Here is a 13876-nt window from a genome sequence, read left to right as displayed (position 1 = left end):
TTGTTTTTCTTTTAAATAATTCCAGCATATCAAGAATATCATAGTGAATTTAGTATATTATAGACACAAGTGGAGCTTGAAAAGAAAGGAGAGAAAGATAAATATATATTGGTAAATTCAATTTAAACTAGGACAATTTGAAGAGAAAAAAAAAAGCAAGTAATGAGATGAATATGGCACTAAAAAGAAAAAAATTAATATGGAAGTGTGGCTGAAAAGTATGCTAAATAAAAAACCTTGAATAGACAAAAAATGAAAAATAAAAATAAAAAAAAAATCTAGAAAATTTCTGACGTGGAAAATATTCCTCAATATGAGATTAATATTATATTCTCAGGGTAACATTAGTTCCACTTTAAATTAGAATGGAAAAGGGAGAGGGGGGTTATAAAGAATCACTCATATATTTAAAATATGTAATTGAGTTTTAGAGACAAGTTTAGGGTGCAACTTATGCATTTTTCGTAAAATTAAATTCAAATATGCCTGGTTTAGCGTCAATTGATGAAGATTGTCTAACTATTTCTTTGCAATGTATACGTCACGCCCCGAACCATGGCTTGGATGTAACACGACACTCAGTGCCTGACTGCATGTTACCGAGCAAACCAACTGGCTGGCTGAGTCAACATATGATATCATAACATACTGAATGCTGAAGATAAACTAACACATGCTGATATACTGAAAGTCTGGATGATATAAATCAAAGTGCGGAAATACTAATACAATCCTTAAACATATTTGTAGCTAACATAGATTAATATGAAAAGCCTGCGACTCTGTCTAACTACTACTCTAGTCTATGAAGCCTCTAATGAAGTACTGAAAACACTGACTGTCTGTAAATACTGAATGACTGTAAAGTAATGATAATGCCCCGAAAGAATTGGGGATCACCAATTAGCTGGTACGAGAATCCTAGCGCTCTGAATCATCAACCTGTAAATCATTAACTGCATCGTGAGATGCAGACCCCGGACAAAAGGGACGTCAGTACATTTGAATAGTACTGGTATGTAAAGCAACTGAAAGAAAGAACTATAAAAGCTGAAACTAATACTGAGCTGATTACTGAGAATTGATAATTGATAACTGAAATAATAACTGTTGAAAATGAAATAATAATTGATAGCTGATAACTAATAGCTGATAATTGAACTGATAACTGATAATTGAAATGATAACTGATAACTGAACTGGACAAAGGAAGTAAGGATATGGATACTCCCTCTTCTGAATGATGAACAACATGTTTATCTGAATATTAAACTGCGGCCTCAGGCTCAATATTTATATGTGCACAAACTGCGGCCTCGGGCCCAAGTATACGTATACATAACTACGGCCTCAAGCCCAAAGATGCATAAAGCATAAATTGCGGCCTCAGGCCCAAATACAGTTGTTCGACATTCAGGGATTTAAAACCAAGAACTGAGAATCAAACTGCAATACATGATAGTGAAATACTGAATCACATTGAATTACATGATACTGGAATACTGGATCACACTGAGTTACATAATACTGGAATACTGAATCACACTGAGTTACATAATATTGTAATACTGAACAGGACTAGACTGAGACATGTATTCTTGAACTGATTATGAATACTGAAACTTCAACTGTTTATGGCATACTGAGTAATCTATACTAAGACTCGGGGGCATCAAACCCAAGTCTATATTGAATACGCATTGAGCTCACAACGTTCAGAATGAAAGTCATGAGCGAGTTATGAAGCTAGAGAATAGAAGTTCTACAACCATTCAAGGAACTAGGCTAAACTATATTTCTGAGGCAATTAATAACGTCATAAAAGAAACGTAGTGTAGGGAGAATCATTAACATTCCCAAACATAGAGAGTTAGCCTCACATACCTTAACTTCCTGCTCTTGAGCGTAATACAATATTCGCCAACCCTTTCAACTTTAATCTATATCAATACTAGTCAAAGGGATTCCATATTAGCAATAATTCTCATGTTTTGGTTACTTAGGCATTTTATCAAACACTTGGTGAGAATAAAGCTTCATAATTCTTATTAATGGTGTCTCTACACCCAATAACCCATTCTCTGCTCTTAGATAAATTCTAAAGTCTCAAATGGTTATAATCAACATCATTCTTTATCTCCCTAAGGTAAAAAACACCCTTAACCAATAATAAACAATCAACACCCCAAACTTATAACTGCTCATGTTTTTCTATCAAACCCATCAACTCATATCTCATGAACTAGAATCAATAATCATTAATCCGATGCTAGAACTAATTAGAGGGTGAAGACATTACCTTTTTGAAGTTCAATCCCCTTGAATTCGAGTTCTAGAGTTCTTTCTCTCAACAATGATGTCCCAATCGAATATCTAATGATATGGAGGGTTTGACCATATTAATAAGATGTTGGAAAATTGAAATTAACTTAGAATTACCGTTAGAACTTACCTTGGGTGGTGGAGGGACCCTTAAGGAGTTAGGTTTTTGAGAGTTCCCCTTTCTAGAGCAAGTTTTTATGTTTTGGGGTTGTGAAAGACGAAGTAGGGCTTTAAAATGACCTCCCAAGTGCTCCCCCGCGCACCTGTAGGCCTGACCACGCATCTGACCGCGTAAAATGGCAGTAACACTGCCACAGGTGCGCGGCCGCGGTCGGGGCGCGCTCAGGGTGTGCATATCGCACATTATTCTGTAAAATGCGCATAACTTTTTTCACAGATATCATTTTTGGCTCCACAATATCTCGTTGGAAAGCTATTTCAAAGGCCTACAACTTTCATGTTTTGAGTTTTCCTAAATACCTTACACATTTTTCACTAAACCTCCTGCAAGCTGACCTTTTGTAAACTTTGTAGATTTTATCGAATCTTATGCACCTCATTCTCCATCTTGATTCTAAAACAACTATTTTAACCCTTACTCATCCATCTAGGACTTCATATGTCTATAATATCATATTAATATCCATTTAAAATATCCACACCTAGTCCGAATGTACGGGGTGTTACAGAATAACACTTCTAAGCATAATTTCAAATAATGTTCGGTAATCTCCTTTTTTTTTTCTCGTCCTCTTATTCCTAAAAAGCAGGATTTCAAATTTTGCTTAATCTGGATTTGTGATAGTTCTGGATTTCGTTTTTGAATTCTCTTGTCAAAATTCTTGAATTCACCATTAATTTCAAATTTTTTATGTAGTGAAACATATAAAGGCTGTGTAGCTAGTAGTTACTGATTTCTAATATTTATGTTGATTCCTTCCAAAGTGTTGTATTTATATCGTAACCTTTTCACATCTCCTTTATTCTTGTTTTCTCAATTCATTCACCTATCCGTTTTGGTTTTATTGAGGCAAAAACTTTGTTGCTTCGTGAAAGCCAATAGAATTTCCCTAACGCAGCGTTGCGATTTTGGAATTTATTTCACATATTTATCCCTCTATATGTTGCTAGCATGCTGCTACCAATTTTTACCACTTTTCTCAGTAGATGTTCAAGTCTAAAATTGAACTCAAATATTTATTTAAGAACGGTTACTTAAATGTATACTGACTTGTCATTAAACTTAATTAAGAGGGGGAAAAAGGATTAGTGAACTCATGGAAGACTCCAAACTCCAAACCTTTTTTTTTTTGGCATGTTGAATTCTTAAATTTGTTCAGAATTGTACTAGAACATGCATTTCTTTTGGGAAATTTTACATTCTTATGCCATATAAGAAACTATATTACCCTCAATATTTAAGGTTTGATATAATTACATTTAGTATACCTAATTATCAATTCTATACCATAAGGTTTTTTAACTGTACACTAATTGTACCTTATATCACTCCTACATTTATGGTACCGTATATTCCTCCAAACCCCCTCCCCCCACCCCACCCACCACCACCACCACCCCCAGAAACCAGAAAAACAGTTGAAACCTTCTACCATTAGCGTTCAAAATCAAGGTTTTTTCTTCTACAACCAGTCAAAATTGAAGTCAAATCTTCAAAGTTTCATACACAACAATAACTTTTGATTGTTATGATTTCGGGTTCCTTCAGTAATATAGGAGGAAAGGAAAAGAGAACAGCAATTCCACCATTGACAGCCATTAAAAAGCTTTGAAGCTTTGAATTCAAATTTGGGTTTTCAAAAATCATTATTTGTTTGGATTGGGTGTTGTTGTAAATAATTGGGAATATGGTTTGGAGTTTATATCTCAATTTTGAGGGGTTTTGATGAAGATTAGACTTGGTTTTGACTGAATTTCAGATTGAAATTCGAAGAAGAAGAAGAAGACGTATATTGCAGAAATTGTAGAAAAAATGTAGATAAATTGAAGAAAAATTGTAGATTGTTGTTTATTTATTTTTCTTGAAGAAAAATTGCAGAAATATTTTTTTGGATTCCATATTTAGCATAGCAGTTTCGTAAGGAGTAACAAGAGCATATAGGAGAATCACATAATTGTCGTATAATCAGGATTTTCGACATAATTGCGTTTTTTTGCAGAAGATTTGTAGAAGTTTTAATCGTTTTTGATTTATAACAGAAAACTAAGCATCTACAATTATAACACAAATAATCTACAATTTATCTACAAAATATCTACAAACTGGGTACATTGAATTTTAATATCACAATTCCCATTCAATTGTAGCATAATTGGGATTTTTGACATAATTGCGTTTTTTCAGAAGATTTGTAGAAGTTTTAGTCATTTTTTTATTTGTGAAAACAGAAAATAAAGCATCTATAATCATAATACAAATAATCTACAATTTATCTACAAATATCTACAAATTGGGTACATATTTGGACTCGAAATGCTTCCCCTAAAATGTATGTTTCATATTTTTGATACATATTTTTGTCTAAAACAGTATTAAATAATCCACTTAAATATAATTTTTATACAATGTTGTTCAACTTTCATACAATAGGTAAATGAATAAAAGAAAAATTAATAAATAACTATCTACAAATTTTCTACAATTTCTGCAATATACGTCTTCTTCTTCTTCTTCTTCTTCTTCTTCTTCTTCTTCTTCTTCTTCTTCTTCTTCTTCTTCTTCTTCTTCTTCTTCTTCTTCTTCTTCTTCTTCTTCGAGTTTCAATCTGAAATTCAGTCAAAACCAAGTCTAATCTTCACCAAAACCCCTCAAAATTGAGATATAAACTCCAAACAATATTCCCAATTATTTTCAACAACACCCAATCCAAACAAATAATGATTTTTGAAAACTCAAATTTGAATTCAAAGCTTCAAAACTTTTTAATGATTGTCAATGGTGGAATTGCTGCTCTCTTTTCCTTTGCTTTGTATTTTCGCCATAATTGCTTTTGTTGCAGAAGAATTGTAGAAGATTTTGTTGATTTTGATTTGTGAAATCAGAGAAAATGTTGAAACAAAGTTTAGTGCAAAAAATAGAGTACGGAAATTTTGAGTGATTACTGTGCGTGATCTGCGTTAGAAGATCTGGAAAACATTTAATTCCCCTTTTTTAGCGCGCCTAAATAAGGAATCCTACATCTATAATGATTCATTATTTAATGCATTGTATATATTATGTAGAAATACTATTAGCATGAAGGGTAATATGCAAACTATGAACATATTTGGTAATATAGTTTCCTATATGGTATAGGAACGAAAATTTCCCTTTCTTTTGTCAAGATTTGCGGATCAAAAACTTTTGGGCCCGTCTCGGGGGCCCATATGAACTAGGCTCCTAGAGGGTGAAATTTAAAAATAGCCAAATTTATGAGTGGTAATTGACTTTTCACGTAACATTAAATTTGAACGAAAACATTGTTCAAAATCCGTAAAATATTCCAACATAATATATTGAACTTCCAGCATAATATACTGGAGTTCCAGTATAATACATTGGTCCAGCATAATATGCTGAAAGTTTATACACGGATGCACCAATCTCCAGTATATTATGCTGGAACTTTTCATGTTGCAGCAAAATAGTGACTATTTTTCAATGACTTTGCAAACGCTAGCCATTTTTTAATTACCAATTCAAAAACAGGCTAGCCCGTGCTATTTTTACCTCTTAGCCTATATCCAGTTCAAGCCCAAACACAATCTAACGAGCCTAATTCAATCGTTTTTGGCCCGCAAGTGAAATGACGCAAGAGTCGTTTCATGATCCGACGGTCAGCTGCGAGGCCACTCCTCCCCATCCTTTCCGGCGAAATTCAGTTGTAAGTTCCCCCCCCCCCCCCCGCCCCCTCTCTCTATGTTCTTCCACTTTTCCAGTGTGCAACTGCTACTCCGCTTCCACTGGATAATGATAGCATCAATTTTGACTTTTTATTATAGTTCTTCGGACATAAAATTAATTCTTCTATGTTATAATAAATTTAATTTATTTACTTTTTCTGATTATCACGGACACTGGTTTCAACCTCTAAAAAGTTCAAACCCAAGCATTTTAGATTTTTGTTTAAAAGACCTCGTATATTCAGATTATGTGCCATTTGTGTTTTAGTTAGTAAATTGGGAAGCTTGATAATTAATCTCTCTAACAGCTAATAATTATAGTGCACCAATTTATTTATTTTGGGAATTTGGATTTGTACCCTATCAATGAGCCCTTTAAGTTAGTAGATTATTAGAAAATTTGATAGTTAATATTTATAACAATATATAAATATAGAGCTCACTGAAGGTTCTTCTTAGTGTTTATACGTCGTTAAAATGTTGAAGATTTTCCAAAGGTTCTTTGTAGTGTGTGGCCCGAAGCAGTTGTTCATTGGTTTTCCACTGCATGAAGGTTCAAGCTAAAAGAACATGATTGTGAGAGGATGTTGACCTACATTTGGTGGGGTTGACAAAGTAGTACAAACTCACAGAGTCTTTGACAGTTGCTAAATTGATTATTTTCAATATTTCGCGGTTGGAAGCACTGCAATCTGCTCGTCGAATGAGAGTTTAGTTGAGATTTCTTTTGTTGTATAATGTTTTCCGGAGGATGGCCAAGTAGTATCATACGGAAAAACTTATTATGCATTGTTTAATGTGGCTTGACGTTCTGCAGTCACTTTGCTCTTCTATTAGTTCATCCTATGTTAAGTGATAATGGTTTGCTTTTATTATGAGACGACGCCCTTTGCCATCTTAAATTTAAGCCTAAGGTACAAAATCAAGTCCCATGTAGTGTTACTTGACAAAAAGGTTGAGATTGCTTGTGATATAACCAAGTTGTTTATTATTACAAGCAGATAATCTGATCGGCCTTTGCATGATTTTGTTCTAATGAGTAGATGTTTAATTTTCTAATATATTTCATCTATTTGATACATCCCAATTTCAGATGGAAGAAGCTTCTCTTGATAGTGAGCTAGATCTTACTGGGCAAGGCAGTGGGAGATTGCAAGAAATAGAGTCAGATGGGTTAGATGACCAGAACAGTGAGCAAATTGAGTCGGATGAATTATTTTCTCAAAATGGTGGGCAAATAGAGTCAGATGGGTTAGATGATCAAAATGGTTTTACTGATGGGCAGAAGCAATTTGTTGCCCCAGCGGTAGGAATGGAGTTTGAATCGTATGATGATGCTTACAACTATTATAATTGTTATGCCAGGGAGGTTGGATTTCGTGTTAGAGTAAAAAATTCTTGGTTCAAAAGAAATAGCAGGGAGAAGTATGGTGCAGTACTATGCTGCAGCAGCCAGGGCTTTAAGAGGATTAAAGATGTAAACCGGCTGCGCAAGGAAACTAGAACTGGTTGTCCTGCAATGATGAGGATGAGAATGGTGGACTCCAAAAGATGGAGAGTACTTGAAGTTACTCTTGAACACAATCATTTGTTAGGTGCAAAAGCATACCAGTCTATCAAGAAGACAGGTGCTGGAAACAAGAAAAAGTTGGATTCAAACTGTGATGCTGAAGTCCGAACAATCAAGTTATATCGGGCACTTGTGATTGATGCAGGTGCGAATAGGAATGCCAATTTTAGTGCAAGGAGGTGCAAAACTTCATCTGATTGTCACGAGAAGCTGAATTTAAGAAAAGGAGACACGCAAGCCATGTATAATTATTTCTGTCGAATGCAATTGACAAACCCAAACTTCTTTTACTTGATGGATCTGAATGATGAAGGGCAGTTGAGTAATGTGTTCTGGGTTGACGCCAGGTCAAGGGCGGCATATGCTTACTTTATTGATGTGATCTATTTTGATAATTCATATTTGTCCAACAAATATGAGATTCCTCTTGTGGCATTTGTGGGCACAAATCACCATGGTCAATCAGTGTTGCTGGGCTGTGGCCTGCTTGCGGGCGAGACACAAGCCTCTTATGTTTGGGTGTTCAAAGCTTGGCTCACCTGCTCACTTGGACGTTTCCCTCAAACAATTATTACAGAAAGATGCAAGATTTTGGAGAGTGCAATCAGTGAGGTGTTTCCGAGGTCTTCTCATCGTGTTGCTTTATCACACATCATGAGGAAAGTTCCAGAAAAGTTGGGAGGGTTGCGTAACTATGATGCTATTAGAAAGGCATTAATTAAAACAATATATGAGGCTCTGAAGCCATTTGATTTCGAAGCATCATGGAGATTTATGATCCAAAGATTTGGAGTTGGTGATCATCAGTGGCTTCTTTCACTCTATGATGACCGAGCTAAATGGGCTCCAGTTTATTTGAAAGACACTTTTTTTGCTGGAATGGCCACTGCCAGGTCTAATGAGACATTGACTGCTTTTTTCGATAAATATTTGCACAAGCAAACTCCTCTAAAAGAGTTTCTTGACAAATACGAATTAGCTTTGCAGAAAAAGTACAAGGAAGAAGCGGTTGCAGATACAGAGTCGAGAAACTCGAACACTGAACTCAAAACAAGATGTTCCTTTGAGTTGCAGCTTTCAAAAGTGTACACTAGAGAGATCTTCAAAAGATTTCAGTTAGAGGTAGAGGAGATGTATTCCTGTTTCAGCACAACACAGTTACATGTTGACGGGCAGATGGTAATATTTTTGGTGAAGGAGCGTGTTTTGGGAGAGGGAAATAGGAGAGAGATACGGGATTATGAAGTTCTGTACAACAGAGGAGCAGCCGAAGTTCGTTGTATTTGCAGCTGCTTCAACTTCTATGGATATCTGTGCAGGCACGCTTTGTGTGTACTGAACTTCAATGGTGTGGAAGAGATCCCTTCAAAGTACATTTTATCACGATGGAAAAGGGATTACAAGCGATTACGTGCATCAGATCTTGAATCCAGTTCTACTGAGTCTACTGAACACGTTCAATGGTTTAGCCAGTTGTATAGAAGTGCATTACAAGTTGTGGAAGAAGGGGTGATATCCCTAGATCATTATAAAGTAGCTCTAAATGCATTTGAAGAGTCTCTGACCAGAGTTCACCACATTGAAGAAAAACTAAATAAAAATTCTTTGTAATTAACGTATCTACTTTCTGTCCTTGTAATGATGTAATCGAGGGGTGTCTGAATATCTTCTTGTGTATAATGATTATAGAACTGGGTTGATATTAATACATATAGTTTTTGCTTCATTTACATCTCTCCCGCTTTCTTTAATTTACTATTAATAGCCCTGCTTTTCTAAGCTTTCCAGGTGAAAAATGAAAATCTGAGTAACAAAATTCACTCTCTTTGGAACTCAGAAATTGAGAGAACTTAATTATTTTTGTAACTTACTTGAGCAAACGTAAAACGGCATTTATAGCATGATATTTGTTCTTCTATAGGCATCAGCTCATGTATTGTATTTTCTTATCCGACCAGTTCTATTTTCTCCCAGAGTTTGAAAAGAAAAGGAATAATCTTCTTTTTGTGTTTGTCTAGTTTCCTTTTTGCTATGTTTAGGCTATTGACTACCTATAATGCACTTTGAAAATGAAAAATACTAATAAAAGCTCCTCAAGCATTGTATACGGGTATATTACACATTATACTAGTGCCACTTATTTCAAACAAAAAGTGTCATAGGGTGTGGTTGGTACGAAAGGAAAACATTTTTGGGAAAATATTTTTCCATGTTTGCTTGCGTAGATCCTGTATTTATATTAAGAAATCCTCTAAATATTTGTGAGTACCTAATTGTGAACCCAGTTATTATTTCATATTAATTTGAGATTACAGTAGGAACCCATAACCTTCAAATCCTGGATCCGCCTCTGTTTGGTTGGCCTAAATGTTTTGGAAAATATTTTCCTCATGAATTCATTTTCATCCAATCGGAGAAAAATATTTTCCCTATCAAGAGAAGGGAAAATATTTTTCAAAACTCATTCTCAACCTTCCTCACCGTATTCTCCATCCCCGCCAACCCACCCCCACCCACCCAATCCCAAAACCTGTCTCCTTCCCTACCCACCCACCCTCACCCTAAATAAAAATATTATTAATAGTACTTTCTTTTCATGTTATGGATAGATTTTTTTTTTCATTTCAACAAATGAGTTTTTTTTCATGATATAAGAAAATATTTTTTTGTTTAAAAAAAATACTTTCTTTTCATGTGTAAGCACGTGATTTTTGCCCTATATGAGAATTACTCCCAAAAAATTCAAAAATAAAATGATTTTTCTTTGGTGTGCAATTTTGTGATATTTTGAATAATTATTTGTATTTGTCTGTGCGTGTTTATTTGCTAAATTAATAAAAAATACAAAAATATGTCGCATTTTGCATGTAGGATTTAATTCTACAATTGATAGTAATTAAATTTGTTTTACAAAAATTAAAAATTACAAAAATAGGCATCGTTTGCATTTTTAGCATTTAATGTCCAAATATACAATTTTATGCTTAATTAATACTTAATTGTGCGTTAATTGTTATTGGGAGTTAATTTGCGCTTTTATAACTTAATTTAGTTCTTAATAATAGTTTAAGTATTTTTATAATTTAGTTTTAGAAAAATAAAAGAAGAAAAGAGAGCGAAAATATAAAGAAAGTCGGAATTGGGCCTCTTCTTCGATTTCAAGCCATAGGCCCAAAAAATGGCCCAATCTTCCCTACAACCCAGTCCATTTCGAACTGGGTTGACCCAGTCCATAACCCAACACCCCTATTATTTTATAAACAAAAAAAAACAAAAACAAAAAAAAAAAAGAAGAAAAAACCCTAAAACTACTAAGTCATCCGCCACCCCCCCCCCCTCATTTTCCTTCTTCTTCCTCAAAACTCCAAAACACCCCATCCATGGCTGCCTCCCCCCACAAACCCCAGCCTGCAACGTCGACCACCCTCCCCCACGAACACCCCCTCACGTCGTCACACTCACACACACATAAACAACCAAACGACACAACCACCACGATAGTCCATCGCCCCAGCGTTGTTTCTCCATTGACGAGCTCAAGCTCGACCATGGACTGCCCGCTGCTTCATCGTCCAAACCACACCGTCGCCGCTGCTCCTACTCGCGTCCGAGCTGCTGCTGCGTCCATTTCAAGCTCCGATGACAAGCAGTAGCGATGCTACTGCTTCAATCCAGTCGAGTTCGCGATGGCTTCTTCATTAAGCTGCTGCTGCGTCCATTTCTCTTCATCGTCAACTGTTTCTGCTTCATCTTCGTCATTCAGTTCAAGCGCCGATGTCCAGCAGTAGCGGATGCTACTGCTTCAGTCCAGTCGAGTTCGCGTGGATGAGTTTTGGTCGATGTCGTCGATCACTGTCCGAGTTCGTCGTTGGTTGGTCGTTGTTCGTCGTTTCATTTCCGGTTAGTTGGTTTTTGAATCTCATTTATCGTCCATATTTTTGTTTGGTATTTTTCGGATCCAAAATCGATAAATGATTCAATTCTTGTTTGGTTTGTTCTTCGTTGAAATAATTTTCTAGTTTGTTCATTATTTGGTGAATTTTTCATGTTTATTTCATGTTTGTTTTATTGTTTAGGTAAATGTTGTTAGTTTAATGTTAGTTAGATACAAATTAAAGTTTAACTAATTGTTTCCTCAATTTGTTTTATGTATTTTATGTATTTTCCAAAAATGGTCAATATTGTTAAAGTTCAAGTTTAAATTCATAATTGTTTCTTCTTAGGTTTTGTTTTGTTATTTGCCTAAAAGAATTTAGTTGTGATAGAGAAGTATGTTGGTTTAATCATTTGAATCCGTCATGTTGTTTTTGTTCAAAATAAATTTAATTCATGTCCATACTTTGTTTAATTGTTCTTGAATCCGAATTTTGTATAGTTTGATTTCTTGTTTATCATTTATGATTATTTCTTGAATTTGTCTCATAATCTTGTTTAAAGTTTAATATAGGAATTGTTTGTTGTAATGTTGTTAGAGTTGATTTTAAGTTCAATATTATTGAATTTAGAAATCTAAATATACTTGTTTGTTGTTGTTGTTGAATCCGAAAATAGGATTGTTTGTTGCTAAAATATTGTTCAATCAAATTTTAGTTGTTCTTTGTTGTTCAATTTGTGTTCATGTGATTTGTTGTTGAAATGTTGAAGAAATCATGTTCATGTGATTTGTTGTTGAAATGTTGAAGAATTCATGTTCATGAAATTTGTTGTTTGAACATTGTTAGAAATTAATCATATTGTCTATATTTTGGTTAAGTTTGATTAATTGATGTGTTATAGCTGATGGGTAGTTTGGTAATTTATAGTACTTTCGGGGGTAAAATAGTAATTTGCAATAGGGTCGGAGGGGTAGTTTAGGAATTGTACATTTTGTAATTATTTATTTGAAGCATGGGGGACAAAATGAAATGGGGTGGGTTGTGATATGGTTATTTAATATAAAGGGGGGACAAGACAAAATTTAGTGGGGGAAATCTTGCATTATTTTATGTTAGGCATGGGGGACAAAATATAATGGGGTGGTGTGATATGTTTTATTTAATGTAATGGGGATGAGTGGGAAGATAATGGGTTTGGTAGAGAAAATGGGTTGATTTTAATTGATTAAAAGATTTATGGGATGGGATATAAGTAGAAGTCTTGAAATCAGATAGAGAGACAGACAGAAAAAAAGAGAGATTAGAGAAAAAAAGGAGTTGAACATTTATTCCGAAAAAACATTGAAACTCTCAAGAAAAGAAAAAACCTACAAAGAAAATAAAAAAAAAGTTGAAAATTAGAAGAGAAAGTAGTACACACCTGATAAATATTCTGGTATACAGGTGTAGAAATTAAGGGTTGAAGATTAACTAGCCTTTCAAAAATCTGAAAATTTCCCTTGGTTTCTGTCCGTTATTTTCGGCATTCCTGGATTTTATTTTGAATTTTTCAAATCTGTCACTGGGATTTTCGTTGACTGGTTATTGCTGGTTATTGTTGCTGTTGCTGTGTTACGTATTACGTTGCTGACTTTCTTCTTCTTATATTGACAATATCAGGTACACAACTGTAATTTTGGCATTTTGTAAGCTGAAATGAAGAATGGAGTGTTAAATTTTTAATTTAGTTTAATTTAATTTTTTGTATTGTATTTAGGTTATTCATGTATTATTATTCTGTAAATCACTGTCATTTGGCATAACTAGGCATATTATAGCGACATATTAAATAACGCCTTAACCAGATTATTAGGAAATATATTTAAGCCTGATTACTAATTAAAACTGTTTAATAATAAAAAAATAGAAGACATAACGTAAAAATGGCGTTATTGAATCAGTTTGGCAAAAAATGACTAAGTTCCTTATTCATAAGGTTTTTCGTCAACGATAAGTTAATCGGAATCATGTAGTTAATTTCAGTTAAAACATGAATTAGTTTGCGAATCAAGTATTAGGACATGATGTGAATTAAAACAAAGTTAGTTAAGGTTAAATTGTTTAATTTTTTTAGAAATATGGTTTAGTAATCAAGTTTTTTTTTCTTTCAATTTTCAGTATTTGTAAATAATTAGTTTCAATAAGCTTAAGTCTTACTAACAATTTG

The 13876-nt window shown here is 34.2% G+C and overlaps 1 protein-coding gene across 1 annotated transcript; it reads left to right on the top strand.

Moving 5' to 3' along the window:
• Positions 1-6096: 6096 nt before the first annotated feature.
• Positions 6097-9525, top strand: LOC104218075 (protein FAR1-RELATED SEQUENCE 6). Its single transcript, XM_070171452.1, has 2 exons — positions 6097-6206; positions 7319-9525. Exons 1-2 carry the CDS (start codon positions 6129-6131, stop codon positions 9404-9406), a joined length of 2166 nt encoding a protein of 721 aa, XP_070027553.1. The 5' UTR covers positions 6097-6128; the 3' UTR covers positions 9407-9525.
• The last annotated feature ends 4351 nt before the right edge of the window (positions 9526-13876 follow it).

The sequence above is a fragment of the Nicotiana sylvestris genome, chromosome 3, assembly GCF_000393655.2.
Source record: "Nicotiana sylvestris chromosome 3, ASM39365v2, whole genome shotgun sequence".
Taxonomy (NCBI): Eukaryota; Viridiplantae; Streptophyta; class Magnoliopsida; order Solanales; family Solanaceae; genus Nicotiana; species Nicotiana sylvestris.
The sequence above is the reverse complement of the archived record's forward strand: the minus strand, read 5'-3'. Positions and strand labels throughout refer to the sequence as shown.

Excerpts from the sequence above, each read along its gene's own strand:
- LOC104218075 (XM_070171452.1), top strand. The coding sequence starts at position 6,129 with ATGACGCAAGAGTCGTTTCATGATCCGACGGTCAGCTGCGAGGCCACT. Across the intron at positions 6,207-7,318 it reads CTTTCCGGCGAAATTCAGTT|ATGGAAGAAGCTTCTCTTGA; the intron begins GTAAGTTCCCCC and ends TCCCAATTTCAG.